This window comes from Ovis aries, chromosome 17 (assembly GCF_016772045.2).
Source record: "Ovis aries strain OAR_USU_Benz2616 breed Rambouillet chromosome 17, ARS-UI_Ramb_v3.0, whole genome shotgun sequence".
Classification (NCBI taxonomy): Eukaryota; Metazoa; Chordata; class Mammalia; order Artiodactyla; family Bovidae; genus Ovis; species Ovis aries.
The window spans coordinates 69,596,382-69,614,641 of NC_056070.1; the positions used below are offsets into that span (position 1 = coordinate 69,596,382).

General features: G+C 51.1%; 1 protein-coding gene across 1 annotated transcript in view; it reads left to right on the forward strand.

Moving 5' to 3' along the window:
* The window catches only part of OSBP2 (oxysterol binding protein 2), a 120,678-nt gene continuing 102,418 nt past the window's right edge, over nucleotides 1-18,260 (forward strand). Inside the window, exon 1 of the mRNA XM_027956783.3 lies at nucleotides 1-671. Within this exon, the coding sequence (XP_027812584.1) occupies nucleotides 16-671 (656 nt within the window). The 5' untranslated portion in view covers nucleotides 1-15. The remainder of the gene's footprint in view (nucleotides 672-18,260) is intronic.

The following is an 18,260-nucleotide window of genomic DNA, read 5'->3' on the forward strand; positions in this document are numbered from 1 at the left end:
GGGTCGGCGGGCTCCATGGGGAAAGCGGCCGCTCTGTGCCGAGGCGGCGGCTGCGGCGGCCGCTCCCGCGGGCTGTCGTCGCTCTTCACGGTTGTCCCCTGCCTGTCCTGCCACACGGCGGCGCCGAGCATGAACGCTCCCACGCCCGGCTCCGCGCCGGAGCCCAAGCCTCAGCTTCAGCCGGTGCCCCAGCCTCAGCGGGAGCTGGTGTCAGAACAGGTGTCGGAGGCAGTTTCTGAGCGGGCGCCAGGATCGGAGCCTGAGCCCAAGAAGATGTCTCAGCCCAGGCCAGGGTTCAGACAGGAACTGGAACTGCTGCCGGCGCTGGGGACCGGGTCGGGGCCCCGGGAAGAGTGGGGCTCAAACCCGGGGCCTGGGTCCCCCGCCAAGGCCCCCTTTGAGCAGGTGCCGGCGCTGGGGCCAGCAGTGGGGAGCGTGCCCCAGATCAAACCCGAGTCAGGGTTGTTGCCGGCATCAAAGGACCCGCGCCCGGGGCAGCTGAAGACACACCTTGGGATGGCAGCGCCCGGGAGCAGCTCGCCCTGCGCTGTCCCCGTGGTCTCACTTCCTCTGGACAACTTCAAGGGCTGGCTTCTCAAGTGGACCAACTACCTGAAGGGCTACCAGCGCCGCTGGTTCGTGCTCAGCAATGGCCTCCTGTCTTACTACAGGTATGGAGCTGTCAGGGTGGGGGCTGAGTGTGAAGGGTGGTGATGCTGCCGTCGTGGTGACGGAGGGCATCCAGGGTTGGAGGGTGTAACCACTGGCCCAGGATGCTTGGGAACAGGCACTCTAGCAGGAGAAGTAATGCCTCGGGCCAACCTTCAACTCTGGCAGGGGATCCCCTGTGGACACGACCTCTGGCAAGCTTGGGTCTGGGGAGTGAGCAGGGAGGTTGGAGTGAGGGAGTGATCTGGGGCCTGGGGACCCCTCTGGCCCTGGTGGTGACCTGGGGCAGCTATCCAGAGTCGGAACCCCCAACATCCTTGAAACAAGAGCTTTCTAGTTGAGGAGCTAAAATTACTGTATTAGGGGCTGAGGGGGCAGTAACCTCGTTCACCCCTTAGGACCCACATGTGGGAAAGGCTCCTGCTCCCTCCTCAGTGAGTCAGACTGCTTCCCACTTTCCCTAGTGTCTGCTGTTTGCCGGCCTTGGCCTGGGGGCACAGCAGACTCAGCCTCCTCAGTCACTTCAGGAGCCCATCTTGACATTCAATAGAGAATCGGGAAGTGTCCCACCGTGGCCTTCCTTACTCCTGAAGCAGCATGGGGCTCAAAATCGAAGTCTAGTGGTGAAATAGGTAACACTTCCACTGAAGCGGATTGAAAGGGGGAAAGATCCTGAAGGCTGCCTTGGTATGTTTCCTGGGGATGGGTGGTTTAAACTTTGAGATCTTGAATCACTCTCTACCGTAATAGATTCTCAAACCTGAGCAAGCGTTGGGATTCGCTGAAGGGCTTGTTGGGACATTGCTCCGCCATCCTGCTGAAGTTCTGCTGCAGGGCATCCGGGAGGGCCCCCAAGAGTCAGCTCTTCTAACAAGTTCCCAGGTGATGTCGCTCAGGACCACAGTCCTGAAGCGCGGCTCCATTTTCACTGCAAACAGGAGGCCCTGCCTTTCTGAAACTCAGGTCGCTTTGCTCACTTTACGCAGCTGGGCAGCCTCTTCAGGTGACCCACTGGAGCATTCATGTGGTCCTTCCTAGCCTTTTTGGAACACGATTTCTAGAGGATAGTTGAATTTGTGATGCCCTTGATTATTTGGGACCTCCACTGACCTTAAGCGATGGTTCCCCCTCAAAGTGGGGATCGGATCGCTGTCTTTAATTCCCGGCAGGGGGGAAAACTGACCTGTGTTTCTCACGTGACCGTCTCGTGTGGTGTTGTGGTACCCCCTCGGCCCATCACAGGACAGAGTGTTCTCAGAGTTGGGCAACTGAGCAAAACGAGATCCTTTTCCAAATGATGTTTTTATCCCATTTCCCTGCCCTGTCTGGTGTGTAAACATTCATCAGTGATTTGCTATAAAGAAGTGTCATCCTGTCTTCTTATAGGCAAGGGACGTAACACATAGGACCTGTGGACTGTGGACCACACATGAATAAATGTTCATTTATTTCACCCCCGAAATCACACTGTGAGGTGGGTTCCGGGATTGTCTTCTTGTACAAATGAGGAGTCCTGAGGTTTACCTGAGAGACGTGTCTTGTCCAGAGCCACCGGACCGGGTAGGCAGTGGAGAGAGAGTCTGACCTGGGTCCTTTGCGCTCCAAAGTCTGTGCCTGTCCCAGATGTGAGGACTGATGCCAGTTCAAACTTGAGTTCAGCATTTCTGAGTTATTTGTATCTTCCCAGGTACTACTCAGAGTCAGTAGTCGGGGTCGAGGTAATGTTTATGAGTCTCGGGTCCCACCGTGGCAGGAAGGCCTAGTTGTAGTGGAAAACCTGACCTCCTGTGTGTTTGTTTTGTTTTAATCAGCAGAACAAAACTGTCCCCCCTTTTTTTTAGGATATGAATAACCATGTATAGACAAGTTGGCCTTTCAAGGTAACTTGAAATGTCTAGATTCTCTGGGTAGTGAAGAAAAATTCTTCTTGTTTGCTGATTAGAATGTGGGGACAAATAGTGGTTTAGGGGAGAGGAAAGGGTGGGAACAAGTTTTCTTGCGTGTGTGTGTGTTTGCACAGTCCAGCTCTGTAATTTGATTCATGGACGTTTCTAGATTTCAAGGTGGGCCAAATTGTTGCTCCAGTCGCTTGGGTAGGATGAACGATCCTTGATGTTTATACAGCTTTCTCCCTCCTTTAGCCCCATGTGAGCCCCCCCCCGCCCCGAAGATGTTCTCAGTCCCATTTTACAGGAAGGGAAATTGAGGCTGAATAGTGAGCTTCAAGGGTGTTGTATGCTGAGGTGCCCAGCCTGAAGGCGGTGTCTCCAGTGCCGCAGAAGCTGAGTTAGTCTCCGAGTGCAGAAAAGGCCCTTCTACAATGGGATCGCGCCTCACCTCTCCCCTGCACTCCAGTTCTGCATTCTGGAAGATGCTTTGGTCTGCTTCCCCTCAGGCCTCCCAAAGCTGCAGGTGTTTGACACCACTCTGCTGTCCCTGCTTGTGGTCTGAACCCTGCCTTCCAGACCAGGCCTGGCCATCCTGCCTGCTGGGCTCAAGGGCTGAGCAGCCTCCAGGCCTGCTGCTCACAGTCTTGACAGCTCAGGGTGGGTTATCCAGGCCTCCGTCTTCACACAGGTGCTTGGCTCTTTAGATGTGTGTGGCTGGAATAGAGGCAAATTCCGGTGCTTGTGTGTTGCAAACAGATTGAGAGAACTCTTTTCATGATCTCCTTTCTTTCTTTTTAGTTGTGGCATGCAGAATCTTTAGTTGCAGCATGCGAACTCTTAGGTGCAGCGTGTGGGATCTAAGTTCCCTTACCAGGGTTTGAACCCAGGCCCCCTGCATCGGGAGCATGGAGTTTTAGACACTGGACCACCAGGGAAATCCCCAAAGTTACCATTTCTTTCATGATCTTTCCTTAGGGGCCTGGTAGAGTCAGTGTTAGTGCTGGGTGACGTGGCTGCTGGGGAAGGAACCGGAGCCTCTTTTGGTAGCTTCCCTTTTGGAAAAACTGTAAATTTTGTTTGTTTGTTTTGAAACTGAGCAAAGCCTGGTTTGGACATTTCTTGTGTTCTTTGCCTGATCCTGTGCTCCAGCCTGGCTCTCTCCAGGATAACTATCATTCCAAATCCTGATCAACATCCACTTTCTTTTTTTAAATGTAGTCTTATCTCATCTATATGCTGGAGAAGGAAATGGCAACCCACTCCAGTATTCTTGCCTGGGAAAATCGCATGGACAGAGGAGCCTGGTGGGCTGCAGTCCGTGGGGTCGCTAAGAGCTGGCACGACCGAGGGACTAAGCACTCGCACATCTATATGCAATTAAAGAAAAAAAGATTTTCCATTTCAACCATTTTAATTTTATTTTTAAAAATCTTGTTTTATTTTATTTTAAAATATTTATGTATTTGATTGCACCAGGTATTAATTTCGGCATGCGGGATCTAGTTCCTTGACCAGGGATCAAATCCGGGCCCCCTGCAGTTGGGATCATGGAGTCTTAGCCACTGGAGCAGCAGGGAAGTCCCTCAACCATTTTTAACTTTTCGAAAAGGGATCTTGTACAACATATGACTTGGGGGGACTAATTTTGGGTGCTTTGTGACAGCCCAGGTTGAAAGTGTGCCTTTTACCTGTATCTGCTCCTCTTGGTAGTACGTGCCTGCTCAGTCGTATCTGACTGTCTGCAACCGCGTGGACTGTGGCCTGCCAGGCTCCTCTGTCTGTGGAGTTTCCCAGGCAGGAGTACTCGAGTGGGTTCCCGCATCTCTTGGGTCTCCCGCACTGCAGGTGGATTCGATACCCCTGAGCCACCTGGGAGGCCCTGCCCCTCTTGACGGGCGGCTACAGAGACACGTCAGTGTGTGCGGGGGTCCTTGCAGGCGAAGTGTCTGGGCTGTGGAGAATGCGAACGCCGAGCTCTTTTCCAGAGCGGTTGTGCCAGTTTAGAGTCCCCCTGGGGGCAGGTAAGAGCTTTTGGTGGGTCTCTGATCCCTGTCCTTTGCAGCTCTTGGTACTGTCGGCGTTGATTTTGTCAGTTAAATGAGTATTGCATCGTAGTCTTGACCTGCATTTCAGTCCCCTTTATTTTTACTTTGGTAGAAAATTGGCGGGGGAGGGGGTGGATTAGAATTTCTCCAGTAAGCGTGGCTTCCTCGAGTGTTTCTGTCCTAGATTTTGCTGGAAAAGCTCACTCAATGTCAAGTTTGTTCCAAGGGAGAAAGTACACAGTGCCAACAGCTGGGCTTAGTAACATTCATATTATCAGGAATAACAAGACGCTCTTTGTAAATATTGTCACATACTGAAAGCATTTCTGGGAGGCCTGGGTAATTGTTGGCAGGTTTTTACTTCTTTCCAACAATGTGCTAGGAATATAAATACAGGAGGCAAGGTTATTCTATTGCCCAGCACACTTAATCACGTTATCTGTTTGGCTATTTGAATACCAATAACGGAAATATGGTTTTGTGCTCTTTTTTTGGTTGTTAGTTCCCATTTTAAAAATTTCATCCTAAGTTCTCATCTCACAGGGAACGTGTAACTACCTGAAATTAGAGAAGAGTTCATAATAATAATGCAGAATTTTCACAGGTATGGGCTTCCCTGGTGGCTTAGCTGGTAAAGAAGCCGGCTGCAATGTGGGAGACCTGGGTTTGATCCCTGGGTTGGGAAGATCCCCTGGAGAAGGGAACACCTACCCACTCCAGTATTCCAGTGCGGAGGATTCCTTGGACTATATAGAGTCGCCTCGTAAAGAGTCGGACTCGACTGAGTGACTTTCACTTTTCAAAGGTATTAGCCCTTAACAAACCCATGAAAAGATGCTCAACATCACTCATTATCAGAGAAATGCAAATCAAAACCATAGTGAGGTACCATCTCATGCCAGTCAGAATGGCTGCTATCAAGAAGTCTACAAACAATAATGCTGGATAGGATGCGGAGAAAAAGGAACCCTCTTACACTGTTGGTGGGAATGCAAACTAGTACAGCCACTATGGAGAACAGTGTGGAGATTCCTTAAAAAACTGGAAATAGAACTGCCATATGACCCAGCAATCCCACTGCTGGGCATACACACCGAGGAAACCAGAATTGAAAGAGACACGTGTACCCCAATGTTCATCGCAGCACTGTTTACAATAGCCACGACATGGAAGCAACCTAGATGTCCATCAGCAGATGAATGGATAAGAAAGCTGTGGTACATATACACAATGGAGTATTACTCAGCCATTAAAAAAATACATTTGAATCAGTTCTGATGAGGTGGATGAAACTGGAGCCTATTATACAGAGTGAAGTAAGTCAGAAAGAAAAACACCAATACAGTATATTAACCCATATATATGGAATTTAGAAAGATGGTAATGATGATCCTATATGCGAGACAGCAAAAGAGACACAGATGTAAAGAACAGACTTTTGGACTCTGGGAGAAGGCAAGGATGGGATTATTTGAGAGAATAGCATTGAAACATGTATATTATCATATGTGAAATAGATCACCAGTCCAGGTTCGATGCATGAGACAAGGTGCTCAGGGCTGGTGCATTGGGATGACCCTGAGGGATGGGATGGGGAGGGAGGTGGGAGGGGAGTTCAGGATGGGGAATGCATGTACACCCATGGCTGATTCATGTCAGTGTATGGGAAAAACCACTACAATATTGTAAAGTAATTAGCCTCCAATTAAAATAAATTAAAAAAAAGAAATGGAAAAGACATCTTAAAAAATAAAAGGTATTAGCCCCAAGTCCTTATGGCAGGAGTGTTTGAAACATAAGCTTTATGCACATTAATGACACAGTTGATTTGATTAAACAAAAGTCTGTTTTGTTCTATATAAGTTGCCTGCTCGGCAACATTAGAAATGACATTTGCTTCCCAGGAAATGATTTCAAGCAAGTCATGAAACAAAAACTTTTAAAAAATATTTGTTTGGCTGCATCGGGTCTTGGCTGTGGCTCTCAGGATCTTTGTTGCTTCGTGTAGGACCTTTTACTGGTGCAGACTTCCTAGTAGTAGCACGTGGTCTCCAGAGGGCATGGACTCAGTCGTGGTGGTGAGTGGACTTAGTTGCTCAACCAGGGATCGATCCCGCATTCCCTGTATTGCAAGGCCAGTTCCTAGCCACAGGACCACCAGGGAAGTCTGCCCAAAAGGTTTTAATTTATTATTGTTCAGGCTAATCTGTGGGTAGGAATGGCGAAGCCAGTTATCGAGAAAGGGATCAAGGAAATCAGTCTGGGTCTGTAAGAGAGAAGGCTTCAGTCACTTGAAAGTAAGTTTTCAAAGTCCTCCAGCTGAGGAAGCCCATTGAACACATGGTGAATCGGGCCCACTTTAGGGTGGCGGCCAAGACGTTTTTGCTTGTAGGATGGATCAAGTACTCCTCCAGTGAGGCCACACCTCAGAGGCAAGCTCTCCTGGAGACAGTACTTTTTCTCTGTGCATATAATTTTATTGTTTATTTAATTTTGGGGGCTGTGCTGGGATTTGTTGCTGCATGTGCTTTTTCTGTCCCTGTGGTGAGCGGGTGCTGCTCTGCAGCTGCAGCGTGCAGGCCCTCATTGCGGAGGCTTCTCGTTGCAGAGCATGGGCTCTACGGCACAGGCTCAGTGGTTGTGGTGCACGGGCTTAGTTGCTCGTCAATGTGTGGGATCTTCTGGCACCAGGGATCTAACCTATGTCTCTTGCATTGGCAGGCAGATTCTCTACCACTGAGCCATCAGGGAGGCCTAGTATTTTTTTTAAATAAAGTTTTATTGGGACACAGTCATGCCCATTCATTTTTTTGGCTATGACTCCTTTTTTTTTTTTTGGGCAGCACTGAAAGTTTTGTGGGGTCTTAGTTCCCTGACCAGGGATTGAACTCTTGTCCTCATCAGTGAAAGCAGAGTCTTATATGTGACTGCACAGTGAAAGTGTAGTCTTATCTTAATCCCCTGAGACAGTCTTTTTGATGTCAGTTTGGTGGTGGTTTAGTCACCAAGTCTTGTCTGACTCTTGCAACCCCATGGACTATAGCCTGCTAGGCTCCCCCGTCCATGGGATTCTCCAGGCAAGAATACTGGAGTGGGTTGCCATTTCCTTCTCCATGATGTCACTTTAGGTGATGCTTAAAGGATGGAGCTAGAAAAGACCATCCATTTGCAAAATGTCCCCAAAAACATGAAGTTGAAAGTACAAGTCTTCAGGTTAAGCCACTAGGTTATCTACCCCAGAAGGTGGCCTTATTATATTGGATTCAGCTTTAATTTGAAATATCATCCAGTATTTTATATTATGAGACCATAAGGAAGCTGGGAAGGAATGCACAGGTTGAAAATGTGTACACATTTCTTTAAAGTTTAGCATGAAGGTGTTGCAAAGAGCCTCCAAGAGGACTGGCAGTATGTTTTGGAGGAGATAGGGCACGTCAGTCAGTGTTCTTAGCAAGGTCTTGTTGTTCAGTTGCTAAGTCATGTCCTACACGTTGGGACCCTGTGGACTTCAGCACATCAGGCTCCTCTGTCCTCCACCATCTCCCGGAGTTTGCTCAAATTCACGTCCGTTGAGTTGGTGATGCTGTCTAACCATCTCATCCTCTCCTGCTCCCTTCCCCTGTTGCCTTCAACCTTTCCCAGCACCAGGATCTTTTCTAGCGGGTCTTTTCTCATCAGGTGGCCAGCTTCAGCTGGATTTTCAGCTTCAGTTACAGTCCTTCCAATGAATATTCAGGGTTGATTTCCTTTAGGATTGACTGGTTTGATCTCCTTGCAGTCCGTGGGACTCTCAAGAGTCTTCTCCAGCACCACAGTTTGAAAGCATCAATTCTTTGGCACTCAGCCTTCTTTGTGGTCTGACACTCACATCCATACATGACTACTGGAAAAGCCATAGCTTTGACCAGACAGACCTTTGTGGGCAAAGTGGTGTCTCTGCTTTTTAATATGTTGTCTAGGTTTGTCATAGCTTTCCTTGCAAGGAGAAGGCATCTTTTAGCGAGGTGCTGTAACACAAATTATAATTTCCCCACACAGCCCGTTCCTCCTCCTGACCTTCCTTTCTGTGAGTAGCTGGAAAGCCGAGTCACGCTTGCTGCTTCCTGCCGCCCTCACCCTACATCAGATGAAACTGCCAAGCCCTGCCTATCTCCTTCCCCGCGTCCACCCCTCCTCCCCATTGCTGGTGCCACGTCATGGCTCAGGTCTGCCTTCTGCTGAGCTGGTGTCCCAGCCTCCAGCTTCTGCCCTGGATGGGGGTGGGGGAGGGGGGGGGGGGGGGGCCTGGTGTGGCGCCACCTGCCTGCCCCAAGGGCCCTATATTTTCCAGTCCTCTCCAGGAATCTCTTTCAACAGTCCCATCCCCTGTGTTAGCAGTCGCCTACTGTGGGTTTCTCACATTCGAAATATCCATAATGGCCCCAGACCGACCTGAGAACTACATCTTTCTCCTTTGGGAGTTTATAAGGTTGCTGTGTGGGCACCTCTGCAGACAGCTTTGTGCCAAAGGGACTCTGGCCAAGCTTGGCATCTTCCTTTTTTTTTTTTTATTAAAAAAATTTGGGAGGGGGAGGCTGTGTGTGTCATGTGGGATCTTAGTTCCCCAACCAGGCATCGAACCCAAGCTCCCTGCATTGTGAACACAGTGTCCTAACCACTGGACCACCAGGGACGTCTTATCTCAGGCACTTTTCTGACTTAGACCTTCCCCGAGGCCCTTCGGTGACTTGGGTTTGCCCAGGACGAGGGTACACTCGCCACGTGGACCTCCTTCCTCCACAGGACCTTCCTTTTTGCACCTTTGGTGAGATGTCTGTTGTGAGTTCTTCAGCTGCTGGGAACCCTTGTACCTTCCTCAGGGAGGGTCTGTTAATCCAAGATCAGAGCCAGCACACAGTCTGGAACATGGTGAAAGTGAACGTACCGCAGCTTTGGTTGTATCACTTATTGAGGGCCAACAGTGTACAGGCAGCGTGGGAGACAAGCACACGTGCATCAGGGTGGAGGAGCAGGGACCCAGTCTCCAGTTTCAGCGGTAATTAAGTTCCTGGCCAATCTCTGCATCCATCCTGGCAGTCAGTAAGAGGCCAGCGGGTTCAGGCAAAGTGCTGTGGGGCTTCCCAGGGGGCTGGCTATTCAAGCCTATGGCTTTCACACCTCCTGTAGTCTTCTGGGATGCAGTTGGCAAAAGATGTCAATAAAGAAAGACAGGCTTGTGAAAAAGACGTGAGGTTCCTTAAACCAAGATCAATATCTGTTTATCCCAGGAGGGAACAAAATATGGAGGAAATGGGCCTGTTTCCTGGACAACTACTCTGGATGGTGACATGCAGAGAGGAGATGATGAGCGACGCCCCTGAACTAAAATTGATATTGGCAGCTTAATGTGTGTTGAGTCACATACGAGGTGTCACCACACGGATGTGGCTTTAAGAGGTTCCTTGGTAATTGCACACGCGAAGCAAACTGTCAGCGAGTCTCAGGGTCACGCTGTGCACTCTGCTTTTCTTCTTTTATGAGCGACTCTTTTCCCGCGTGTTTCCACTTTTAAAAGTTCTCAGAGTTCCGGTCACTTAGCTTCACCCCTCCTGGCTGCTTGTCACATGTTCAGCCACAGCTCTGTGCATCGAATGCTGGTTTAACGATCTTGACGCTCACCTTTTGATCTGCGTTGCTGGGCCATTGCCTAAACCAAGAAGAGGGCAGATGGCCTTGCTGAGCTGGCTCAGAACCGGGCTGTGCTGTCCTCTGAAGCAGCAGTAGGTGTTGTCTTCCTAAATATAACTTACGGTTTGTGGCTTCCCTGGACTCACCGCTCACTGCCCTTCCCAGTCAGCTCCCTCCACCCTCCTTCCTCTGTCTTCAAGTCTCCTTCTGCCCAGCTGACCTTATGCTCCTTCTGCCAGCCACATGCCTTTCACTCTTCCCTTCAGATCCCTGCACCTACCACCTCCCAGCAAGTGCAGCCCTCCCCACTGCTGCAGGCAGCCTCGCCGGGCAGTCGAATTCCAGGTCATCGCAGCCTGAACCTGCCTGGATCCCCCACGATGAGTGGGGCTGGCAGAACCGTCCTTCCTCTGACGGCCCTTTGTGTGTTGTGTCGTTTGGCTGTCTACTCCTGTTAGCCGGCTGTTGGCCCGTCTCCTCCCCGCCAGAGCATGGGGCTGTGTCCCCCTCTATGGTGTCCCCTGGGGTGCTGGGCATAGTGTCTTGTAGATTCCCAAATGCCAGTAGGGGTAAAAAATTAAGCTACACATGGCCCAGCTTCTCAGCTCCTATTCAGAGGCTTATCCTAAGACAAGGATATGTGATGATATTGAGAGCTCACTGTATTCATTTACATTTAAAATTCTTTGTTATAGAGAATTTAAAACATCTGTAAGAGTAGACAATAGTAAAATGGACCCGCATCCACCCATTTCTCCAGTGTCAACAATTATTAACTTCCTGGCCAATCTTATTTCATCTGAGTGCCCTTACCCCACATCATTTTGAAGTGAATGTCAAATATCATACATCACCTGTAAATATTTCAGTAAGTATCTTTAAAGGATAAGGATTTTTAAAAAACATATCCACAGCACCATTGTCACAACTAAAATTAGCAATAATTCCTTGTTATCATCAAATATCAAGTCAGTGTTCAAAGTTTCAGTGGCCTCAAATGCCATATATTTTTTTTTCATAACTGGTGTTTTGATACATTTGTTTGTATCAGGACCTGAATAAGGTCTGCCTATAGAATGTCCCACAGTCTGTGGGACTTCCCCAGTGGTCCAGTGGTTAAGAATCTGCCTTCCAGTGCAGGAGATGTGGGTTTGATCCCTGTTCGGGGAACTAAGATTCCACAAGCCATGGGGAAGCTGAGCCCATGTGCTCTGAAGCCCGGTCACCACAACTAGAGAAAAGCCTGCACGCCACAGTGAATGTCCAGAGTGCTGTAACTAAGCCCCGACGCAGCCAAATATATTAATCAACTTCTGAAAAGTTAGAAAAAAAAGAGGGTCCCTCTAGTTTTGCTGGTTGCCTCCTCTTGGTGTGGGTTAACGTGTTCCTGTGTCCTCCGTATTTCCCTAGCTTGGCAGATGGAGCTGGAGACTTGATGAGGTGGTGACGTGTTCCTCCATCAGGAGCTCGTGATGTCTGGTGACTTCCTGGTCTTTGACGTTAGCAGGTGGTAGCAGTCAGTCTTAGATTAACCTAATTCTATCATTCTTCCTCACTTATTAGCAGGAATACTTCTATAAAGAGAAATTTACCCTCATCTACTTGGGTTACTCAAGGATACAGTTCACACAGGAAAGGCGGAATAAATGCTGTGTCAACCCCCTGCCGCTAGTCCTCCCTGATGCTCGTATCATCTGGCCTTCTCTTTGCCTAGTGCAGCCTCTTCGGTTGGTTCCGGAGTCCTCTGGAAAGGACCCTGATGGTGTTGATAGCGTCCTGTGACCAGCTTGAAAAGATGTTCCAGGCTCTTCTTGCACTTGTCTTGGCTCAGCCCGGGAGTCAGCCATTCCTGACTACACGCAAGCTGGGAGGCTGGCAGGTGCTAGGATGAGTCATGTGAAAGCAGGAGATGGCCTTGACACCACCCTGCTTTGACCTGCAGGAATCTTGAAAAGGAACGGAGGCAGAGGCACAAAGCTCAGTGTTCTGTTTGCCCGGTGTCTTCATGAGCTGGGCAGAGGCTGTTCTAGCTGTATTTAAGGCTTTTGAGTCATCCAGGAAAACTTCAACGCGTGACACAAAAATTGTGATGGAGACAGTACCCTGTATTTTTACCCTGTTCTATCTTAGATTCCACAGTGACTGTATTTGAACAGTGACTAGTGGTGTATAGGGCTTCCATGATGGCTCAGCTGGTAAAGAATCTGCCTGCAATGCGGGAGACCTGGGTTCGATCCCTGGGTTGGGAAGGTCCCCTGGGGAAGGGAAAGGCTACCCACTCCAGTATTCTGGAGAAGCCCATGGACTGGATAGTCCGTGGGGTCGCAAAGAGCTGGACACGCCTGAGCGGCTGTCGCTAGTGGTGAATAAGGTGCTTATGCGTATGTCATCCCATCTGATGACAGACCCAGTGGAAAAGGTCATTGCGTCCTGGCAGCGACTGAGAAAGCCAGGGTTTGTTCCACTGCATTGGTGTCGCTTAGCGGGTGGCTGAGCTAAGACCTGAACCCCACACCTTCTGGAATTCTACCACCAGAGCCTGTCCTCTTAGTGTTAGGAGCTGTGTCTTCCCACCCAAATAAGCCATCCCTCCAGATCCCCCTTGTAGACACTTCCGGGTCCCGCTTGGGAGACCTGCAGGTGGGCAGCCTCCCCCATGAAGAGATGGTGGGGGTCCTTGGTTCCCTCTCGGTTCCCACCAGTTCCCTTCATTCAGGAGATACCCTGCATCGCCCGTCTTCAGGGTCAGTCCCTGCATGAGACCCCACAGCAGGCCCCCCCTTTTTTTAAGCAGGACTTTTTGTCATCAGGTCTTTGCTAAACACTGAAACTATTGGCAGGGTCAGCTGCCTGTGTGCACTAGGCTTGCCGGTTATCCACGGCCACGGAACTCTGAGGCTTAAAACAGCAACAATGGTTTTGTTATTGCCCACAGTTTTCTGTTGGGTGGGAATCCAGAAAGGGCTTGGTTGGACGGTTCTGGCTCAGGCCCTCGAGTGGGGCCGCAGTCAGCTGGTGGCTGGGGTTGGGATGGTAGGTTCTGGAGCATCTGGAGGCTGGCCGAGCCTCTCTCTCCATCCACAGGGTCTCAGAGCTCCTCCTTGTGCTCTGTTCACGCGGCTGGTTTGGGCTGCAGCACCGTGGCTGCAGAGCAGACAGGCTGCTTCCCTCGGGGCTGGCTTCCCTCAGAGGGAGCATCCCAAGAGAGCCGGGCAGACAGGCACGGAGCAGACCTGACCCGGAGACTGCGGTTTCGGCAGCACTGCTTTGATCCTTGGACCCAGAGTTGTCTTAGATCCCTAATCCAGTTTGAGTTCATTTTTGTATATGGTGTAAGTTAAGGGTCCAGTTTCACTTGTTTGCATGTGGATACAGTATCCAGTTTTTCCAGCACCGTTAGTTGAAGCGGGCTTCCCAGGTGGCGCGGTGGTAATGAATCCACCCTGCAAGGCAGGAGATGCAGGAGGTGCAGGTTCGAGCCCTAGGTCGGAAAGATCTCTTGGAGGAGGAAATGGCAGCCCACTCCAGTATTCTCGCCTGGAGAATCCCATGGGTAGGGGGGCCTGGCGGGCTACAGTCCGTGGGGTCGCACAGAGAGCTGGGCACGGCTGAGCCTGCACATGGCAGCGAATTTGAAGAGAACTGTCCTTTCCCCATTGAGTGGCCTTGGCACCCCTGTCAAAGATCACTTGACCACATATGTGAAGGTGGAAACCAAACCCTTTTGGAAAAGGCGGTCACTCACTGAACGTGCCAGCCTGTCATCCTCAGGGTCCAGCTGTGGCTCTGTCCCCAGGGACCGTGGGAAGCGAAGTCCAAGAAGATGGGCCTCTTTGGTAGTGTCCCCCTTCTCGAGACTGCGGTGACCAGCTGCAGAGCCCTCTACTCACACAGTGTTTGCAGTAGCCTAAGAGGAGGCGGGCGGAGATCAGGAGCAGACCCTGAGGCTGCCCACAGAGGCTGCTGACAGGCGCCTGCTTTTCCACACCGGACCCTCCTTCTCTACTTTCCCTTCCTCCCGTACCCATGCAGCCCATTCACCCGCAGGACCAGCCTCAGCTCTGCCTCTCCAGGGTCATCTGACCTCGTCCTCCACGGCCACGCTCTGGTAACAGCAGGCTCTGACCATCCTGACAGAGAGGGAGTTAGAGCCGGGTCCTCAGCTCACTTTCCTGCTGGATCAGGCAGCCCCAAAGCAGCCCACCCCCAAACCCAGAGGCTTAAAGCAAGGAGGGGGTCGGGACTTCCCTGGTGGTCCAGTGGCTAAGACTCGGCACTCCCAATACAAGGGGCCTGGGTTCCGTCCTTGGTCAGGGAACTATATCCCACATGCTGCAGCTAAGACCTGGTACAGCCAAATAAATAAAAATTAATTTAAAAAATATTTAAAAAATAAACCAAGGGAGGCAGTTATTTTTGTTTGGGTATCTGCCCCAGCTCTGCCTCAGCAAGCGACACCCTGCTCCCTCCTCTGCCCTGTGGGCTGGGGGAGCCATGCACCTTCATTCGTGTCCACACTCCACTGGCCGGGTCCAAGCACGGAACCCCACCCAGTGTCGGTGGGGTGGGAACTCACCCACTTCCCACTCCAGTGGGTGATCCTGCAAATCCCCGTGGCAAAGGACGTGGGCATGTAAGTGTAATTCAAGGAGGATTTTAAGAATTGGGTTGGGTGGGGGGAAGCTTCAGTTTATCCCAACCTCCAACCTCCCTTTCAGCTATCACACTCTTCATTTGTAAGGTGAGCTCCGGGGTTCCTTCCAGCCCCAGCCTCCTGAGAATTTGATGGGTCGACCGACTGGAAGAAAGGGAGATGAGCTATCAGAAATGATTATGCCTGGCACTGAGCTTGGCACATCGAGGGACGCAGGTCTCTTGACTCAGTGGCTTGGAGGTCAGAGTCCAGGCAGCCAGGAGCTGGTGGCTGAGCTGGTAGAGGAGGACCAAGGGATGCTTCTGCTGGGCATCCCGTGTCCTCTGGCCTCCCTGCTCCTGCACACACCCGTGGGAGCTCTCTGGGGCCGCAGCAGTGGCATCCAGGTGCTCGTCTCCCTTTATTCCTACTGTTGATATTGGATTTGGTCCGGGGGCAGCGGAGGCTCCTGCCCTGAGCCCAGGGGCGCGTGGGAATAGGGCTAATGACGTTTCCAGGTTCCAGTCTGGGGAGACTTGTGAGCAGGCTGGGTGGGGACAAGGAAGGCACTGCCCCTGAATTTTCCGCTTTTAGAAAGTTAAATTATTTTGCCAGATGCAAGCACGGAGCGATTTTCTTCATCTGAGTCCCACAGTTGTCCTAAACTTGACTTTATTTTGCCTGTCAGGTTACCGAGTCCGTGCCTCCTGGACGTGAGATTTCTGAGCAGACTCCCGTGGTGCCTCCTCTCCCACCGGGGTCAGCTTCTCGACCTGCTGTTGGGGCCTTCTAGCCCAGCAAGCCTGCAGCCCACCTGCTCCCCCTCCCACTACGGTCCTAGTTTGTACGCGGTGGTGTCGGGTCATCTCTCTGCACGTGCAGCTGCTCAAGGCCAGGACCGCAGATCGTATCTCATCTGTTTCCTCCCAGAAGGCCCATCGCATGTTAGGTCAGCGTTCAGCAACTTAGCCAGCCACACGCTGCACAGACCTGCCATCGGGGCCTGGGAAGCTGGTGGGGGGAGAATGTCTAGGTAGAAAAGGAAGGCAGAGGTCATCTTGTCCAGCCATCTGTCTGTTCATTGACTTCTTTCTTCTTCATTTATCATGTTTTATTGGCGTATAGTTGCTTTATGACGTTGTGTTAGTTTCTGCTCCACAAAGTGGATCAGCTCTTAAGTATGCATATATCGCCTCCCTCCTGAACCCCAGCCCCCGTCCCGCCCTCTAGGTCACCACAGAGCACCGAGCTGAGCGCCGTGTGCTCTACAGCAGCTTCCCTCTAGCTGTCTGTTTTACACTTGGTAGGGTGAATACACTGATTTCTTCCGGTAGCATTTCTGCCCCCCTCAGCACCAGCCTTGAGCAAGTCTCTCAGGTGACAGAATAAACCTTCATCTCCCAAGATAAGCTGGGCTTCCTTAGATAACTCTGTTAGAGCATCCTTCTTCCATGATCTGAGATGGGTTTCCAGACAGCACCTGTCCTCACTGGGGGTGTTTCTCTGCCCTGCAGTGGCTGGACTTACCCTGTCCATGTGACCCCACTGTTCATCTTCAGAGAGACTGACTCAGCATCCTGTGTTTTCTCTATTGTTCCACGACAGTCGCACAACATTCAGTGGTAGAAGACAATAATAAGCACGTCACTGTTTGCGTGGGTCAGGAGTTCACGAGCAGGCGGCTAGCTGGAGGAGCTGTGGCTGGGGATGGTCTCATGAGGGCGACACTCACCTGAAGGCTTGACCGGGGCTGGAGGATGCACTTCCAAGGCCACTCCCTCCACCCGCCTGGGCCCAGTGGCGCTGGCCGTGGACAGGAGGCCTCCGCTCCTAGCTCCGTGGGCCCGTCCGAAGTGTCCTCACCGCATGGCTGCTGGCTTTCCCCGGGGGGAGTGATCCCAGAGTGAGCACGCAGGAAGAAGCACTTGGTAGGCTCTTTCGTAAGTGACGGGGACTTTCTGAATGGAAGAGATTTGCGGGCAGTGAATGCTTAACGAGTGAGAGCCTCCTGTGTGACCCCACCCTCCTGTTTAACTGGTCCGGTCAAGGGGAGTGGGCTGTATTTGCCAGAGGATGAAGAAGACGTACCTGAGTTCTCTCTCGGGGGTAGCCACGCTGTGGACTGTCCTTCTGGAGCTGAAGAACTGTGTCGTGGGGAGCCCCCTCTCTGCTGACAGGACCCTTCCCTTGCTCAGTCCAGATGCTGGGGGAGAGACAGAAGGCCACGTGTTCTTTCTTTTCTTTGAATCTTCATTGATTTGGCCATTCCAGGTCTTCGTTGTGGCACACGGGATCCTTCGTTTTCATTGTGGCATGTGGGGTCTTTAGCTGCAACATTTGAACTCTTAATTGTGGCCTGTGGGAAGGATCTAGTTCCCTGATCCAAGGATCAGACCCAGGCCCTCTGCGTTGGAGTGCGCGGTCTTAGCTACTGGACCACCCAGGAAGTCCCAGGAGGCCACACACGCTTGCTGGATGCTGTGGGGGCCCGGGATAGAGAGACTGTCCCACAGAGACCCTAACTGCATCTGTTTTACTCACCGACCAGAACCCGGGGCCTGGCCTACCATGCTGACTGAAGGAAAGAGTGAACGTGCCCAGGGGTGAAGGTTGTTTTGAACTCAGCCTCTGTTCGGGAGTCCGTGACGAAGGTGTGGGAACTTTGATTTTGCAGGCTGCTGTCATGGCTCGACGGGAATTGAGCTGCTGTTTCTGCTCCCATCGAAGCTGGGTGGGAGTCAACTTTTATGTAAGATTATTTCATGTAATATTAATGTCAGTGCCGATGATACCAGAGGCCATGAAGGGAAGAAGTAGAATTCTTGAATAAATCACATGTCCCACCATCAGTAAACTCACAATCTACATTTAAATTCCTAATTGTCCTTGTTGTTGTTCAGTTGCTCAGTCACGTCTGACTTGGGACCCCACAGACTGCAGCACGCCAGGCTTCTCTGTCCTTCACTATCCCCTGGAGTTTGCTCAGACTTAACGACCCTTGAGTTGGTGATGCCATCCAACCAACTCATCCTTTCACCCTCTTCTCCTGCCCTCAGTCTTTCCCAGCATCAGGGTCTTTTCCAATGAATCCACTCTTCGAATCAGGTGGCCAAAGTATAGGAGCTTTGGCTTCCTCGTCAGTCCTTCCAGTGAATATTCAGGACTGATTTCCTTTAGGATTGACTGGTTTGATCTCCTTGCAGTCCAAGGGACTCTCAAGAGTCTTCTCCAACACCACAGTTCAAAAGCATCAATTCTTCGGTGCTCAGCCCTCTTTAAGGTCTAGCTCTCACATCCGTACAGGATTCCTGGAAAAACTATAGCTTTGACTATACGGACCTTTGTTGGCAAAATGGT